The sequence below is a fragment of the Bufo bufo genome, chromosome 9 (genome assembly GCF_905171765.1).
Source record: "Bufo bufo chromosome 9, aBufBuf1.1, whole genome shotgun sequence".
Taxonomy (NCBI): Eukaryota; Metazoa; Chordata; class Amphibia; order Anura; family Bufonidae; genus Bufo; species Bufo bufo.
This window is the reverse complement of record NC_053397.1, coordinates 168,910,691-168,925,746: the sequence shown is the minus strand read 5'-3', so window position 1 is coordinate 168,925,746 and position 15,056 is coordinate 168,910,691. Positions and strand designations below refer to the sequence as shown.

Genomic DNA, 15,056 nt, shown 5'->3' with positions numbered 1-15,056 from the left:
TTAGAAAATAGTTTGACGTCCTATTGTCTAAAGAAATAAATGTAATCATTAAAACAAGAATGCCTCTTTAAATATGATGTTTCTTGGTAGAAAAACAAAACATCTGACTCTGTATGGACATGAACAAGTTGAGAATAGGGTCTTACACAGATGTTCAGATTAAAGGGGTTGTTCAAGATAATAAAAAATCACAGACAAGCACTAAAATGGCTAAAGTGATGATGTTCTGTATACCCACACATCATTGTGCACTGACATAAGGCAGTGAAGTGATGGGATACAGCACCTGACTGCTGCAGCTAATCACTGACCTCAGCAGTAGACCAAACTGCATCAGGAAAACAGAACCTGCACAGGAAAGAACAGTGCCAGTAAGAGAGGTGAGTGTAACTTTTTTTATTTTAAGCCATTTTAAGGCTTGTCTGAGATTTGTAATTATTTCGGACAGCCCCTTTAGGGCCAGTTTGCAGTGGGCCTGGAATTGGAAGCACTCACCTTTTTACAAAATCAGATGGAGAACGTTCTTAACAGCGTCTTAATTAATTTCAGTAAGGAGTTACTAATAAAGAAAATGCTGCCAGTTTTCTTTCTTGTAGTGGATTCTCATTGAGGCTGAAACTTGGCAAGATCCCTGGTTTGTAACAGAATTTGTAAAATATGAATATTAATTATTCTTGTGGATAAAATTTATAAAAATGATATATTTCGAACATTTGCTGGAAAATGACCAGAAATACATGAAGCAAAAATACACAAAGGGCAAGATTGATCAAGAGCAGGGCAAGGGAAAAGTAAAGCAGTTGCACATGGAAACCAACCCGTTTAGAGCTTTGACTTTTGGAAAATGAAAGCAACAATCTCCATTTGCCTTTGCAATAGTTAAAAAAAATTATTTCAATGTGATAAATAGTTGAAGTTAACCTCTAGTTTCAATATACAAATTTTCTTCTCTTTTTCAGGTTGGATTTCAGTCTTAATTCTGTAATCAGAAAATCTCAAGACTCTGAATTTGTTATCATAAGATTTTCTCTACTGTGTTGCCTAAAGCTTCTTCACATCTACCGTGTGGTTTTATTGCTTCAGTTTCACAAGAAGTTATAGAAGATAACAGCTTGTCATCTCATAAACAGATTTTGTCAGTTTTGGCTTAGAGATCCTCAAGAGTTTCTTGTTAAGAACCCTTTTATAATTATGTGAGACAGTGAAGATAATGGTGTAAAAAGATTCTCTTCATATGTTTCTTGTTCAACAATTTTCATTGTAAATAGACAAAATGAGTCTGGGAAGTCTTCCAGTCATAAAAAACCTGGTTTCTCGATCCAGACGAGAACGGGTGCCACTAACATCAGAAATGATCAGTCCTCCTCTGGGTGATTTTCGGCACACAATGCATGTAGGGCGAAAAGGAGAAGTCTTTGGGGATACCTCTTTTCTCACCCACTGTCATGAGAAACACAGGCACACTCGTTGGAACTACATTACCAAGAAACTACGCCAGGCTCGATGGATGTCTCCTGAAAGCCAATCTCCTGGGCATCCAGTATGTCCCCCACCACCAATTTCTCCCATTATTAAGAATGCTGTATCATTGCCACTTCTCAATAAGCGTAATTGGGATGAAGAGACAGATGGGACCCCTGGAGAGGCCTGGAACTCTATGTCAAAGTCATACTGCCATGATGGTATGTTACAAGTCTGAAAGTACATTTAAAGTGTATCTGGTACCAGGAAATTCACTGATAAACCAGGCACAATGCCTTGTAGTCCTAGCTCAGCTGAATGTAATGATGCAATAAATCACTTTCTTCTTTCTGGATAAAAAAAACTTTTAATCCATATACAAATAAGAAGTTAAGTGCACAAACGGTGGGCCAAAGAAACTCAGCGCCCCCTTGCTCTTCCTGCTTCCCCTGTCAGCCCCTCCCTCTCATTTCTAATTGACAGGGCCAGGCAAGATGACTGTGCAGCAACCTGGCCTTGTCAATCATGAAGGAGAGAGAGAGGCTGGTAGAGAAAGCAGGAGGAGCAAGGAGTGGCTCGGGCCCACCATGGCACACTTAACTGCTTATTTGCAACGGATAACTAAGTGAAAAGTATCATTACACTGAGCTGAGATATCTCTATAGGGCATTGTGCGTGGTTTAAAAGTGAATTTCCTGATGACAGATTCCCATTAAAAACTGACTCTTCTCAAACTATGAACATTTCTCCCACATTATACTTCCAAGAGTCAAGGAACCTGAACCTGAGATTTTGGGGTTATACAGGGTGGGCCATTTATATGGATACACCTTAATAAAATGGGAATGGTTGGTGATATTAACTTCCTGTTTGTGGCACATTAGTATATTTGAGGGGGGAAACTTTTCAAGATGGGTGGTGACCATGGCGGCCATTTTAAAGTCGTCCATTTTGAATCCAACTTTTGTTTTTTCAATAGGAAGAGGGTCATGTGACACATGAAACGTATTGGGAATTTCACAAGAAAAACAATGGTGTGCTTGGTTTTAACGTAACTTTATTCTTTCATGAGTTATTTACAAGTTTTTGACCACTTATAAAATGTGTTCAATGTGCTGCCCATTGTGTTGGATTGTCAATGCAACCCTCTTCTCCCACTCTTCACACACTGATAGCAACACCGCAGGAGAAATGCTAGCACAGGCTTCCAGTATCCATAGTTTCAGGTGCTGCACATCTCGTATCTTCACAGCATAGATGATTGCCTTCAGATGATACGAGATGTGCAGGACCTGAAACTACGGATACTGGAAGCCTGTGCTAGCATTTCTCCTGCAGTGTTGCTATCAGTGTGTGAAGAGTGGGAGAAGAGGGTTGCATTTACAATCCAACACAATGGGCAGCACATTGAACACATTTTGTAAGTGGTCAGAAACTTGTAAATAACTCATGAAAGAATAAAGTTACGTTAAAACCAAGCACACCATTGTTTTTCTTGTGAAATTCCCAATAAGTTTGATGTGTCAAATGACCCTCTTCCTATTGAAAAAACAAAAGTTGGATTCAAAATGGCCGACTTCAAAATGGCCGCCATGGTCACCACCCATCTTGAAAAGCTTCCCCCCTCACATATACTAATGTGGCACAAACAGGAAGTTAATATCACCAACCATTCCCATTTTATTAGGATGTATCCATATAAATGGCCCACCCTGTATATGGAGGTGCTTTAGCTCATCTAATCCTGTTTGTGAAAAAAATTTAATACTTTTGTTTGTTTTGATCCTGTAAATTTCTACTTCCTGAAACCCAGCAATTGAGATATGGAAGCTAGTGGGGTATTGAGGTTAACTGAAGGCACTTACAGTTTTGATTTAGCTAAACTTTTAGATACTTCACATGTTGGTAAGAAAACATACACTCACCTAAAGAATTATTAGGAACACCATACTAATACGGTGTTGGGCCCCCTTTTGCCTTCAGAACTGCCTTAATTCTACGTGGCATTGATTCAACAAGGTGCTGATAGCATTCTTTAAAAATGTTGGCCCATATTGATAGGATAGCATCTTGCAGTTGATGGAGATTTGAGGGATGCACATCCAGGGCACGAAGCTCCCGTTCCACCACATCCCAAAGATGCTCTATTGGGTTGAGATCTGGTGACTGTGGGGGCCATTTTAGTACAGTGAACTCATTGTCATGTTCAAGAAACCAATTTGAAATGATTCGAGTTTTGTGACATGGTGCATTATCCTGCTGGAAGTAGCCATCAGAGGATGGATACATGTTCTCATTCTGTTTACGCCAAATTCGGACTCTACCATTTGAATGTCTCAACAGAAATCGAGACTCATCAGACCAGGCAACATTTTTCCAGTCTTCAACAGTCCAATTTTGGTGAGCTCGTGCAAATTGTAGCCTCTTTTTCCTATTTGTAGTGGAGATGAGTGGTACCCGATGGGGTCTTCTGCTGTTGTAGCCCATCCGCCTCAAGGTTGTGCGTGTTGTGGCTTCACAAATGCTTTGCTCCATACCTCGGTTGTAACGAGTGGTTATTTCAGTCAACGTTGCTCTTCTATCAGCTTGAATCAGTCGGCCCATTCTTCTCTGACCTCTAGCATCCACAAGGCATTTTTGCCCACAGGACGATGTTTTTCCCTTTTCACACCATTCTTTGTAAACCCTAGAAATGGTTGTGCGTGAAAATCCCAGTAACTGAGCAGATTGTGAAATACTCAGACTGGCCCGTCTGGCACCAACAACCATGCCACGCTCAAAATTGCTTAAATACCCTTTCTTTCCCATTCTGACATTTAGTTTGGAGTTCAGGAGATTGTCTTGACCAGGACGACACCCTAAATGCATTGAAGCAACTGCCATGTGATTGGTTGACTAGATAATTGCATTAATGAGAAATAGAACAGGTGTTCCTAATAATTCTTTAGGTGAGTGTATATTGCATGATTTATCATACAGAGCGACAGAGACATGGAAGAACATATACCTGACAGGTCGTAGTTATCTCTTAAGTCAGTTTGTTGCTCAACTATCTAATTTTATGCTGCAAATTATTATGTTTCTCTGCTCAGGTCTAGAATCTGGATTTTGCACCATGCCTCGACTCTCATCCTCTGAGGATCCATCTGAAGACACTAGTTTTCAGAAACCTGATGTTGACTGGGCCAGCTCTGGACTAGCAGATACAGAGGAATCCAGTGTCTGCACTTTTTCCTTGGAACCTTGTAGCAGTCTGTGTCACTCTGACTCCATGCAATCCTTGGTTATGGACTTTGGCCCATCACTTATGACTGAAATCCTAGAAGGTATAAACTTCTCAGATACTCCAAAAAACCCTGAAGGTGCAAGTGTCCTCCACCAAGAAAGTATGCTATTAATTAACCCAGCCAAGTTTGAGGTGACTTTAGACAAATCTGAAGCACACCAATTCCAATGTGATATCCAAGAACCAAAAGGTCTTGTAAGTTGGGAACCAACCACAATAGCCGAGGAAATGGAGATTGATACAGACAGTGGGATAACCGGATCCGAACAGGGAAGCAGAGGTATCACTGGAGATTTATGGGACTCGGGAGATGGCTCTGAAATAGAAATGTAGGCATTACTTAAATATTGAAGATGTGGCTTTTACTAGTTAAAGTTGCTTTTCTACGAGCATATATGATTCTATTTTATGAACTGGGATGAAAAATGTATCCTATGTAATCTGCAAGCACAAAGCATTATGGTCATTCTAATCTACTTATATTTAATTGATTGAGAACCCTCATACATAAGAAAAATATCTACCTGAAAGGCAACGAATGTTCTTCAGTATCACTATTACGGCACATGAAAGACTATCTGTTGAAGACCAAAAGAGAAGCATTTGTTGTTCATTTTCATTCCCCACAACTTCTGGGTCACAGAGAGAATGCAAGTTTTTTTGTTCTATTGTATACACAATTATTATCAGGGCACTTTTAGCTTTATTGTGTGATTTCATACATATAGGACAACCTTCACAATAATTACATAACAATCTAACACAAATATATTTTTGGGTCAAATTACCTAAAACATAGGGTTCAGAACTTTTTTGTTTGTAGAAAATGCTGATTTGTAGATGAACACAAGTCTGCAGAGCATCTTCAGTTAGCATCATAGTCAATGGCTGTGTGTTCTTTTGGTATAATAAGTGGCTAGCAGCAGTTTAATAAATTGCAAGCTGTGTGAAGGCTATACAGAAACAAGTTAATAAGATGCAAAAAAAAAACAAAAAACATTGCCATAAATTGTGCAAATTGATATAGTTTGGCACATTTTATGAGCCCCTTGGTGCATTTAGTTTTAGAAAAATGCATGACACACAGCTTGCCAAGGGACTGTGACTCAACATAAAATGTGTGTAGCTTAGAGGGAAAGGAACGTGGTCTAAGATGAAACATTTTGCACAAAAATTACTGTATAATTCTAGTATAAAATTCTTCTGTCACAAGGTATCCAAACCAACAATTGGTATAAAGACAAAAATGTCTAGCCACGCACCACATTTATCATCCAGCCTTAGCCACTGTCATAAATTTCGCTCATGTCTAGACAGCCTAAGTTTACATCATTTTCAAGATTAGTAAATCCCCAATTTATTGAAAAAATTACAGTAGCTTGTCTTCAAAATGTTCAAATGTTTTAGACTTTATTTTAAATTTTATTTTGCCAAGACAATTTTGCATTCAGATCTTACACTGCAAACTACTGGCGTAAAAGGGTTTTCCAATATTTCATACTGATCGGTGGGGGTACGACACCAGGGATCCCTGCCAATCAGCTTTTTGAGAAGTCACCTTCTTGCAGGTTAACAAGCACAGCACCGTACATTGTATAGAGGCTGTGCTTGGTATCGCAGCTCAGCCCCATTCACTCTATGGGGCTGAGCTGTGCCTAGGCCACGTGACAGATGAACGTGTTGTCACTGGCCTAGAGAAAGCAGAGAGAAGGCCACAGCGCTCACAGGAGCGCCGGTGCCTTCTCCAACAACTGATCAGCAGGGGTCCCGGGTGTTAGATACTGATGACCCATCCACAGGATAGGTCAGCAGTATAAAAAACTCTGGAAACCCCTTTAAGTTCAGGCCTGTGGTTAACCATAAATGACCCATGTTCCTTAACAATGAAGAACTAATTTAAATGTTTCAATGTTCCAGTGGTGACATTGTCAAGGTCAGAAAACCAACATAGTTTACTTTTGCCTTTTAAGAGTTGTCTGATCCTCCAAGAATTGCATTAGCAATGGGCGCCCTCCATACAACCAAACCTCAATTTCTATTCACATCGGTTTAATGGGTTTATTTGAAGGCCAATGAATATGAGTCTCTTGTTTGTAGTAACTTCATTATGCAAAATGCCAAAGTAAAAATGTCAGGGGGCAGCATTCGATGTGTTAAACCTACTCATCTTCCAATGTATTTAGTATTTATCAAGATATTTATGGTTTTAAACAGGGTTCACACTTTTCAAAGCCTCCCCCATCAACTTCCCTGCATACCCACTCCCGTGTTTACCAGACAACTCTCCACCCATTGAGTAGTTTTGCCCGCTTATTGCCCTCACACAGTGGATATGCCCTCTTAATGCCCGAGCACAGTAGTTCCGCCTCCCTAGTGCCCCCACACAGAGGTTATGCATCCTTAGTGCCCCTTCACAGTTGTTATGCCCAGTTAGTGCCCCCACACAGTAGTTATACCCCCTTAGTGCCCCAGCATCGTAGTTTTCCCCACTTAGTGCCCCCACACAGTAGTTATGCCCAGTTAGTGAACCCACACAGTTGTTATACCCTCTTAGTGCCCCAGCATAGTAGTTTTCCCCACTTAGTGCCCCTACACAGTAGTTATGCACCCTTAGTGCCCCTTCACAGTAGTTATGCCCAGTTAGTGCCCACACAGTAGTTATGCCCCTTTAGTGCCCCTTCAGTGTAGTTATGCCTCCTTAGTGCCCCCTTATGGCCCCACACAGTAGTGCCCCCCTTATTGCCCCCTGCACAGTAGTTAATAAAATTTAAAACAGTAATACCTTGCCACGTTTCCTACATGAACGAAGCACATTCTGCTCTCCCAAGCAGGCGTGGAGATGCGATGACTTTATCACACCTGCTGGGCTGAGCTGAGAAAGCTCATAGGCTGGGAATAGAGGAGAGAATTATCTTATACTCAGCCCATCAGGTGAGGTGATATCACTGCATTGCGTGGGCTGTGGAAAGCACAGGCCAAGTAATGAGGCCTGGGCCATAATGGATGATAAACATCATCATTACAGCCCATGCCGCCCTGCCACTGTGCACCAAGTAGAAGATGCTACAGCAGTAGTTCAAATATTTTTGCATATTTATGACAATATAGTATTATGGTGAGTAAATATTGGACTACCCAGGATAAAATTGTTGGTGTCCAATGTGTTATAAAAACCCTTGGTCTTCAAAAAAAATTCTATGTGATGTGACATCTGGTCAAATCAGCTTATAAATTGTGTTTATTGTACCTGGAGTTCCCAAAAAGTGCCAGATTTGCATATTTTCCAAACTCAAAATGTATTCAACTTATTGGTCACATGATCATGTACAGCCACCTACTGTAGATACAAGGTTGACCATGTAATCTAGACCCTATGGGTCTCTATCAAACATATTAAAAAGCCTTGCTTGCTATGCTCTATAATACTACATTTGTGTACCCATACAGTACAGATAAAGTGATGCACATGAAGGGCTTTCCTGGATATAGAATTTATATATATATATATATAACTTTATACTCCTTATAAATGTTTCAGAAGAAGACAATGAAGAAAAAACAAGAAAACACTAATACATTATATTAGTATGAACATTGCTTCCTTTTATGTAAGAATCAGTGTACCTTATAACCAAGAATAAACGTTATTTCAATGAAATTTTGTATATTTTTTCAGGGTCAGACCTCAAGCACAAAGGCACAGCCATATCCGATTCTCTGTCCACTGTCCATAAAAAAAGGACCCTTGAAAAGCAGAAAGCTCCAGTGTCCATTCCATTTTTTCTCAGTCCCACCAATAGAAAGGGCTATTATTATTTACCAGTACACACCTGCAGAGAAATTATTGGATTGAGCAAAAAAAAAAAAAAAAAAAAAATGTATTCATGATCCCAGTGACTTCTATAGGTCATTGTGCTTTTAAAAATAGATAGCCTACAGAAGAAACATACACTCTTATACATGAACACTTGGGAATGGGGGTTTTCATTCTCTTTCTCTCAACTCCTTGTCACTAACTATATATGTTCAGGCATTGGCACATTTCTCTGCACAGATGTTTTAAAATGTCTGTGCATAGACCGTAGCTATGCGCTAATTGTGCAGCTCCAGGAGCGGGGAGCAGACTGTCAGTGACAGCAGGGCTCTACATAAGTATGACAGAGATGGGTTTTCACAGTCCCTGCTTTGCCCACTGCTCCATACACAATGTTCATAGAGACCAGAAAGCAGTAATGCCACTTCCTGCTCAGGTCCCAGCAGTCATGTGATCACTGGGGGTGGGGGGACCCAGATCAGCTCTGCAGTCAAGTTTTATAGCCATGTGCAACTTCTGGGGGGGGGGGGGGCTGTATTCCAAATCAGTAATAAATATACATGTATTTTTTTTTAAAAATGCGAAAAACTTTTACCCTTTTCTAAATAAAAAAATATAAAAATAAAAATGACATCAAAATATAGCCCCAACTATGACTGAAAAAGGCACACCATTATTTACATAACTAAATAGGAAAAAAGCTATGGCTTTCAAACACTTATGTACAAAAAAAAATGGAAGATGCACCTGGTAAGGGGTTGTCTTACCAATACAAACCCTTTTTGAAATTACTGTAAACTGGCCTAGCAATCACTTAATCCCCAAGAATCACCATGCCACTCAGGTTTGAAACATGTAAGAGTTAGGCCTCATGCACACAAACGTATTTTGTTTCTGTGTCAGTTCCGTTTTTGTTTTTTCGCAAATAGAATGCGGACCCATTCATTTCAATCGGACCACAAAACACATACGGTCTGTGAATGTAGCCTTAAAGGGATATCACTGATTCCAGTTACTGTCCGAGAGGGCATTTATAGCCTTTTCCTGTGTGTTGAGCCAGGACTAGGAAGTGGAGAACAATGGCAATCAGAACAGCATTGAAATGGAAGCAGCAGGGGATCAGTGAGGTGAGTAATGAATCTTTTTTATGTAACTAATTCCAGCCATTTAAAAAAAAAAATATGTTCTTCCCCGTAAAAACCCTTTTAAACTCCTATGTTTCCTCCTATGGTTTTAAAGATGCTTTCATATTTTTTTTATTCATTTTACTTGTATTTCATTTGTATGTCTGCTGGATACTACAGATAGAACCAAGTGATCACCAAAAATCCAGCTTATAAAAAACTCTTCCCGGAAAGTGAGGAGCAGCCATAGATTTGTGGTTACTGCAGGGCTTATGTAGTATCACATGGCAGTCATTCAAATAAATGGCTGACCATGTAGTACACGGACAGGCTGGGTCTGCCAGAGCAAAAGCTGCTTTTCATTAATTCCTCTCCTCTCTGGCTAATAGAAGGGGTTCCTGAGTGATTTACCACTGTGACCTCCGTATGGAAGTTCTTGGGAGATGTTCAAGGGCAAATTAAGACATTTTAGGGTGATCTATTCAACCCAGATAATCCATCAAGATCTTAAAACAAGGCACTTACTAATGTATTGTGATTGACCATATTGGTGCCTTTGCTGGCTTGATTGATTTGTCCATCACATTATACACTGCTTGTTTCCAGGGGTTATGACCACACTGCAATGCAGTAGCAGTGGCCATGCTTGCACATTATAAGAAAAGGTGTCTTAGACTGACGCCTTTTCCTATAATGTGCAAGCACAATCACTGCCTCGGATTACAGGGTGGTCGTAACCCCTGGATATGAGCCATGTATAATGTGATGGACAAATCAATCAAGCCAGCAAAGGCACCAATATGGTCAATCACAATGCATTAGTAAGTGCCTTGTTTTAAGATGGCAGCACGGTGGCTCAGTGGTTAGCACTGTTGCCTTGCAGCATTGGGGCCCTAGGTTCGAATCCAACCAAGCACAACATCTGCATGGAGTTTGTATGTTTGTATGGGTTTCCTCCCACACTCCAAAGACATACTGATAGGGAACTTAGATTGTGAGCCCCATTGGGGACAGCTTGATGCTAATGTCTGTAAAGCGCTGCGGAATATGGTAGTGCTATATAAGTGCATGAAATAAATAAATAAAATGAATCCAGCCAGCAAAGGAAGCATTATGGACAATCACAATACATTAGCAAGTGCCTTGAATAAACTTTCAGTACATGATAAATGCCATTTGTTGAAGTGAGACAAACCTTTAAATATTTCCAGGGTTTCACCTTTTTCAGTTCTACAGGATGGTATGAGAAGGGACTGGAGTAGTATGTCGATTTTGGACATGAAGAACATTTGAAACTTGTGACAATAAACAGTGAGTTTTGTTTGGGGGCTAGCTTTATCATCCCGCGTAGACACGCTGTGATGATTGTGAAGACAGTGCTGTTTTATGTGACTATCTGAGGTAAGAGGAGATATTTATGCACTCACGTGCTGTTTTCTCACATACTTGTTTAAGTATGTCAATGACATTTTGCATTCTGGGCGGGTTAACATTTAGACATTATCAAGTTCTGCAATTTTTTGGCACAATCTACCTAACATTCCATGTACACAGTGAGGGTATTATGTCTTTTCTCCTAGAAGGCCATGAGACATTTACCCTTTGATATTCATTAAAAACCAAGAGATAAAGAAATATGCTAGTACTGACTGTAATTTTTTCTCACAGAAAGCAAATTCCTTACCTCAACTTCAAATGAGTAAAATATAGATTGTAAAAAAAAAAAATTGGCAAAGGAATCGCATTGCAAACATTGAACTTTCCAAAAGCATTTTTCATAGATACGGGATCCATTATAAAACATGTAGAGAGTAGTAACACTTTCGAAAAATGTTTGATACATCATAGTGACATATCGAAGGTTTCGATCAGTGGTGGTCTGAGTGATGAGACCCCCACGATCTAGAACAAGGAGTTAAGTGGCGCTTTTACACAGGGTGAGAATCTACAAGATAATCTCTAATGAGCGTTCATAGGAATGCAATTATCTGGCAGTGTAAAAGTGCTGCAGATTACCCAATGAACGAGTGAAACGCTCGTTCATCGGGTAATAGATCATTCATGTGGACACAAAGGGCGTCATCAGACTGGCATTTTAGACGCCGGTCTTAATAAAGCCCTATACCTGTTGGTGGATCCTTTGGAGTTATGAAGAGGCGCCGGCCTCTTCGGCATATCCACCGCCACTTCTAAATGTAAGACGGCTTCCTAGCTGTCTTACATTTAGACCTTTTTCTACGCCTTAAACAGACGTAGAAAATGCTAAAGGAGACGGGCCTTCTGGCCCTTCCCCGTCCATGCCACGTCCACTTTTTGAGACCAGGCGTGAGCGGGTAAAAGTCACAGATTACGACTCAACAAATTATTGCGCTGCAATCTGCACCTGAAATACTCCTAATATAGGCGTATTTCAGCTTCATAAATGACCCCCAAAAGTTTGCCGGCAGCAGATCATGCTGTGTAAACAGCTTCTACTGTCGGCAAATAATGAGTCAGTATGGGGAAGAGCAATGGCATTAGCGATCGCTCCTCTCCATACTGTGGAGGAGATCACTGTCAGTGATGGCCAGTTCGCCGTGTTCGCCCGCGAACACATGCGGGCTGCCATCTTAACTCACAAGTCCGGCGATGCACAGGTAAGCCCTTACCTGTGCCTGCGCCGCGAGCCGGTCTGAAACAAATGCGGTCACCGGGAGCAGTTCCGAGAACAGCCGCCGGGGGCCTTCATCGGGCTGTTCTCTCAACTGCCTGCTCCCGCTGACCGCATTTGTTTCAGACCGGCTCGCGGCGCAGGCACAGGTAAGGGCTTACCTGTCCATCGCCGGAATTGTGAGTTAAGATGGCAGCCCGCATGTGTTCGCAGGCGAACACGGCGAACTGACCATCACTGATCACTGTATGTAAATGTTGCGGTCTCCTCCGCTGCCAAGCAGGAGACTGTCGGGAAGGAACGCTTCCTTCCCAACAATCTGCTTTTGTTTCTTCCCGCGTAAAGGGACCTTTAGAGATGCTCCCCTGAGCACTGCCTCTCCTCACTGCTGAAGAGAGATTGAAGAAGGTCTCATAGGCTTTCTATTGAGCCCGTCTTCTGCAGTGAGCAGAGACAGTGCTCACCTGAGCACTTCTACCTCCTTGTTTTAGATCGGCGGGGTCTCACTGATCAAAACCTTTTATATGTCTCTATGAGATATCAAACGTTTTTCTAAAGTGCTGTTACTCTTTGATAGGTTATTCCCATCTTCTGAAGTGATGGCTTATCTCTGGCATATGCTACCATTTTATAGACGTTTGGGGTCACACCTTGAACTCCTACTAATTCTGAGACTGAAGAAGCCACAGAACTAGGTTAGTGCTGCAGTTCTTCAGTTTTTCCCTAACAAAGTGCCCTGGAAACCTGCTGTGCAAGGAACTGCAGCACGGCTCCATTTAAATGGGTTATGTCATGGTGTAAAAAATGGAAATCAGACATCATATAGTACATGACTAGTATTGAGCGCGAATATTCGAATAGCAAATTTTTCTCGCAAATATCGCCACTTAGATAATTCGCAAATATTTAGAATATTTGTTTTTAGTTTTTTTTTCCATCTCAACCCATTAGTGATAGTAAATGTAATGGGTTCAGATGAAAAAAATATATAAAAATAAATAAAACCAAGCTAACCCAATAGGAAAGTTGTTTAACGCCCTTACGCGATTCGATGAAAGCGCATATTTAATTGCCGATCTTTGGCATATTAAATAATGAAGAATATTCTAATTCAGCACTGACTAAGATATTTTAGCCTTCTCACATTGGCCCACAAGCAAAAAGCAGGCCGGTAATGGACCATTACTTGTGGGCCAATGTGAGAAGGCTAAAATATCTTAGTCAGGACTGAATTAGAATATTCTTCATTATTTAATATAGTTTATCTTATGCCAAAAATGCGCATGCGCACACGAATATTTCAATGACGATTTTTCGCAATAGAATAGCATTGTACAAATATAATAAAGTCTCAAATTAGCCTATATATCTCGAATATTTAGCTAATATTCGAGAAATATCGCAAATTCGAATATGGCACCTGCCGCTCATCACTATACATGACAATCTATTTTCTCTTTCTAATACATCTGAAACCAGGCCTGTACCTCACATGGAACCAGAGATTCCCCCCATTCATTGTACCAATTGTTCTGCCAGATTCTCTTCAGGCTGTCAGCTCAGGGGATGTGCCCTTTCTGCTGCAGCTCTTTCCCTGTAACTGCCAGAGCTTCTAACAGAACATATGGCTGGTAACAGTTCAAACTGAGTGCATGCAAACAGCTCAGTGAGGTGGACAAAAAATAAGGAACAGAACAAACAGCAGGTGGCGCTATACATATGCATTTTATTTTTTAGCTCACTGGCTATACTACATTTTTAATTACATGCAATTACAAAAGTATTCAGATCCAGGTGCTGGTTTTAAAAATGTAGAATATGCTTCACAGCCCTTTTAAGTGAATGGGTCAGCTGCAGTTCCCTTTACAGCCATGTGACTGGAAGTGGCAATGTTCAGGGGGTGCAGTGCTAAAACAGCGATGCGGATCCTTCAGTCTCACTATCGGTTGTAGACCCTGAAGTCGGACCCCTATTGACCATAAAGTGATGACATATCCCAGCAAATATGCCATCACTTTACAAGATGGGAATACCCCTATCATTGTCTATTATTATAGCGGGGCCTGACTGCTCCTTCCTTTCCGATGAATAGAAACCATACTGTATGTGAAGGGGTTTGAATTTCTGCATTATAGTTTCAGGGAGTTTCCACTGCAACCAAATAGTTTATGACATGTATCTGAGTGTAGACGTGTCTTCCCCTTTTGTACTATGAGGAAGAAGACACTAGGCTAATAGCATCACAGTTTGTCATCTGTCGTAGCAATAACTGCTCAGTGTGAATGCAGGGAAAGGACAATAGAGGGAACTAGTGTTCATCATCAATCTCTATCGATCATGCCACCATGAAGATAATCGATATCGGTGGCACAATCTGTAAATGTGAATGCCACTGAAAACAACATATAAAAGAACTAGATCTGCCCAGCGCATGGGTCTAACGATTGCTGTTTACCTATGTAACAGGGTCTTAATGCACAAATAGCTGACAGATATGGAGGCAGCAGGGTGCAGTCACTATTTACTCACTGGATGACCATTTGATCAGAGATATCACTTCATTACATTCAAAATGGCCGACTTTGGTTGCAATTTCCTGTCCTAGATTACGATTTCAAGAACAACTCTAGAACAGGGTCTTCTGAGCAGTGGAACATTGTGTAGACTCTAAAAACCACCGCACTGATAAATATATGGAAGTTTTTGTTATATGGACAGATA

At 40.8% G+C, this 15,056-nt stretch overlaps 1 protein-coding gene across 1 annotated transcript in view; it reads left to right on the top strand.

The window, feature by feature from the left end:
• The window catches only part of CDC42EP1 (CDC42 effector protein 1), a 36,881-nt gene extending 30,553 nt beyond the window's left edge, over window positions 1-6,328 (top strand). Inside the window, exons 2-3 of the mRNA XM_040407747.1 lie at window positions 960-1,682; window positions 4,554-6,328. Of these exons, the coding sequence (XP_040263681.1) occupies window positions 1,274-1,682; window positions 4,554-5,080 (936 nt within the window). The 5' untranslated portion in view covers window positions 960-1,273 and the 3' untranslated portion in view covers window positions 5,081-6,328. The remainder of the gene's footprint in view (window positions 1-959; window positions 1,683-4,553) is intronic.
• The last annotated feature ends 8,728 nt before the right edge of the window (window positions 6,329-15,056 follow it).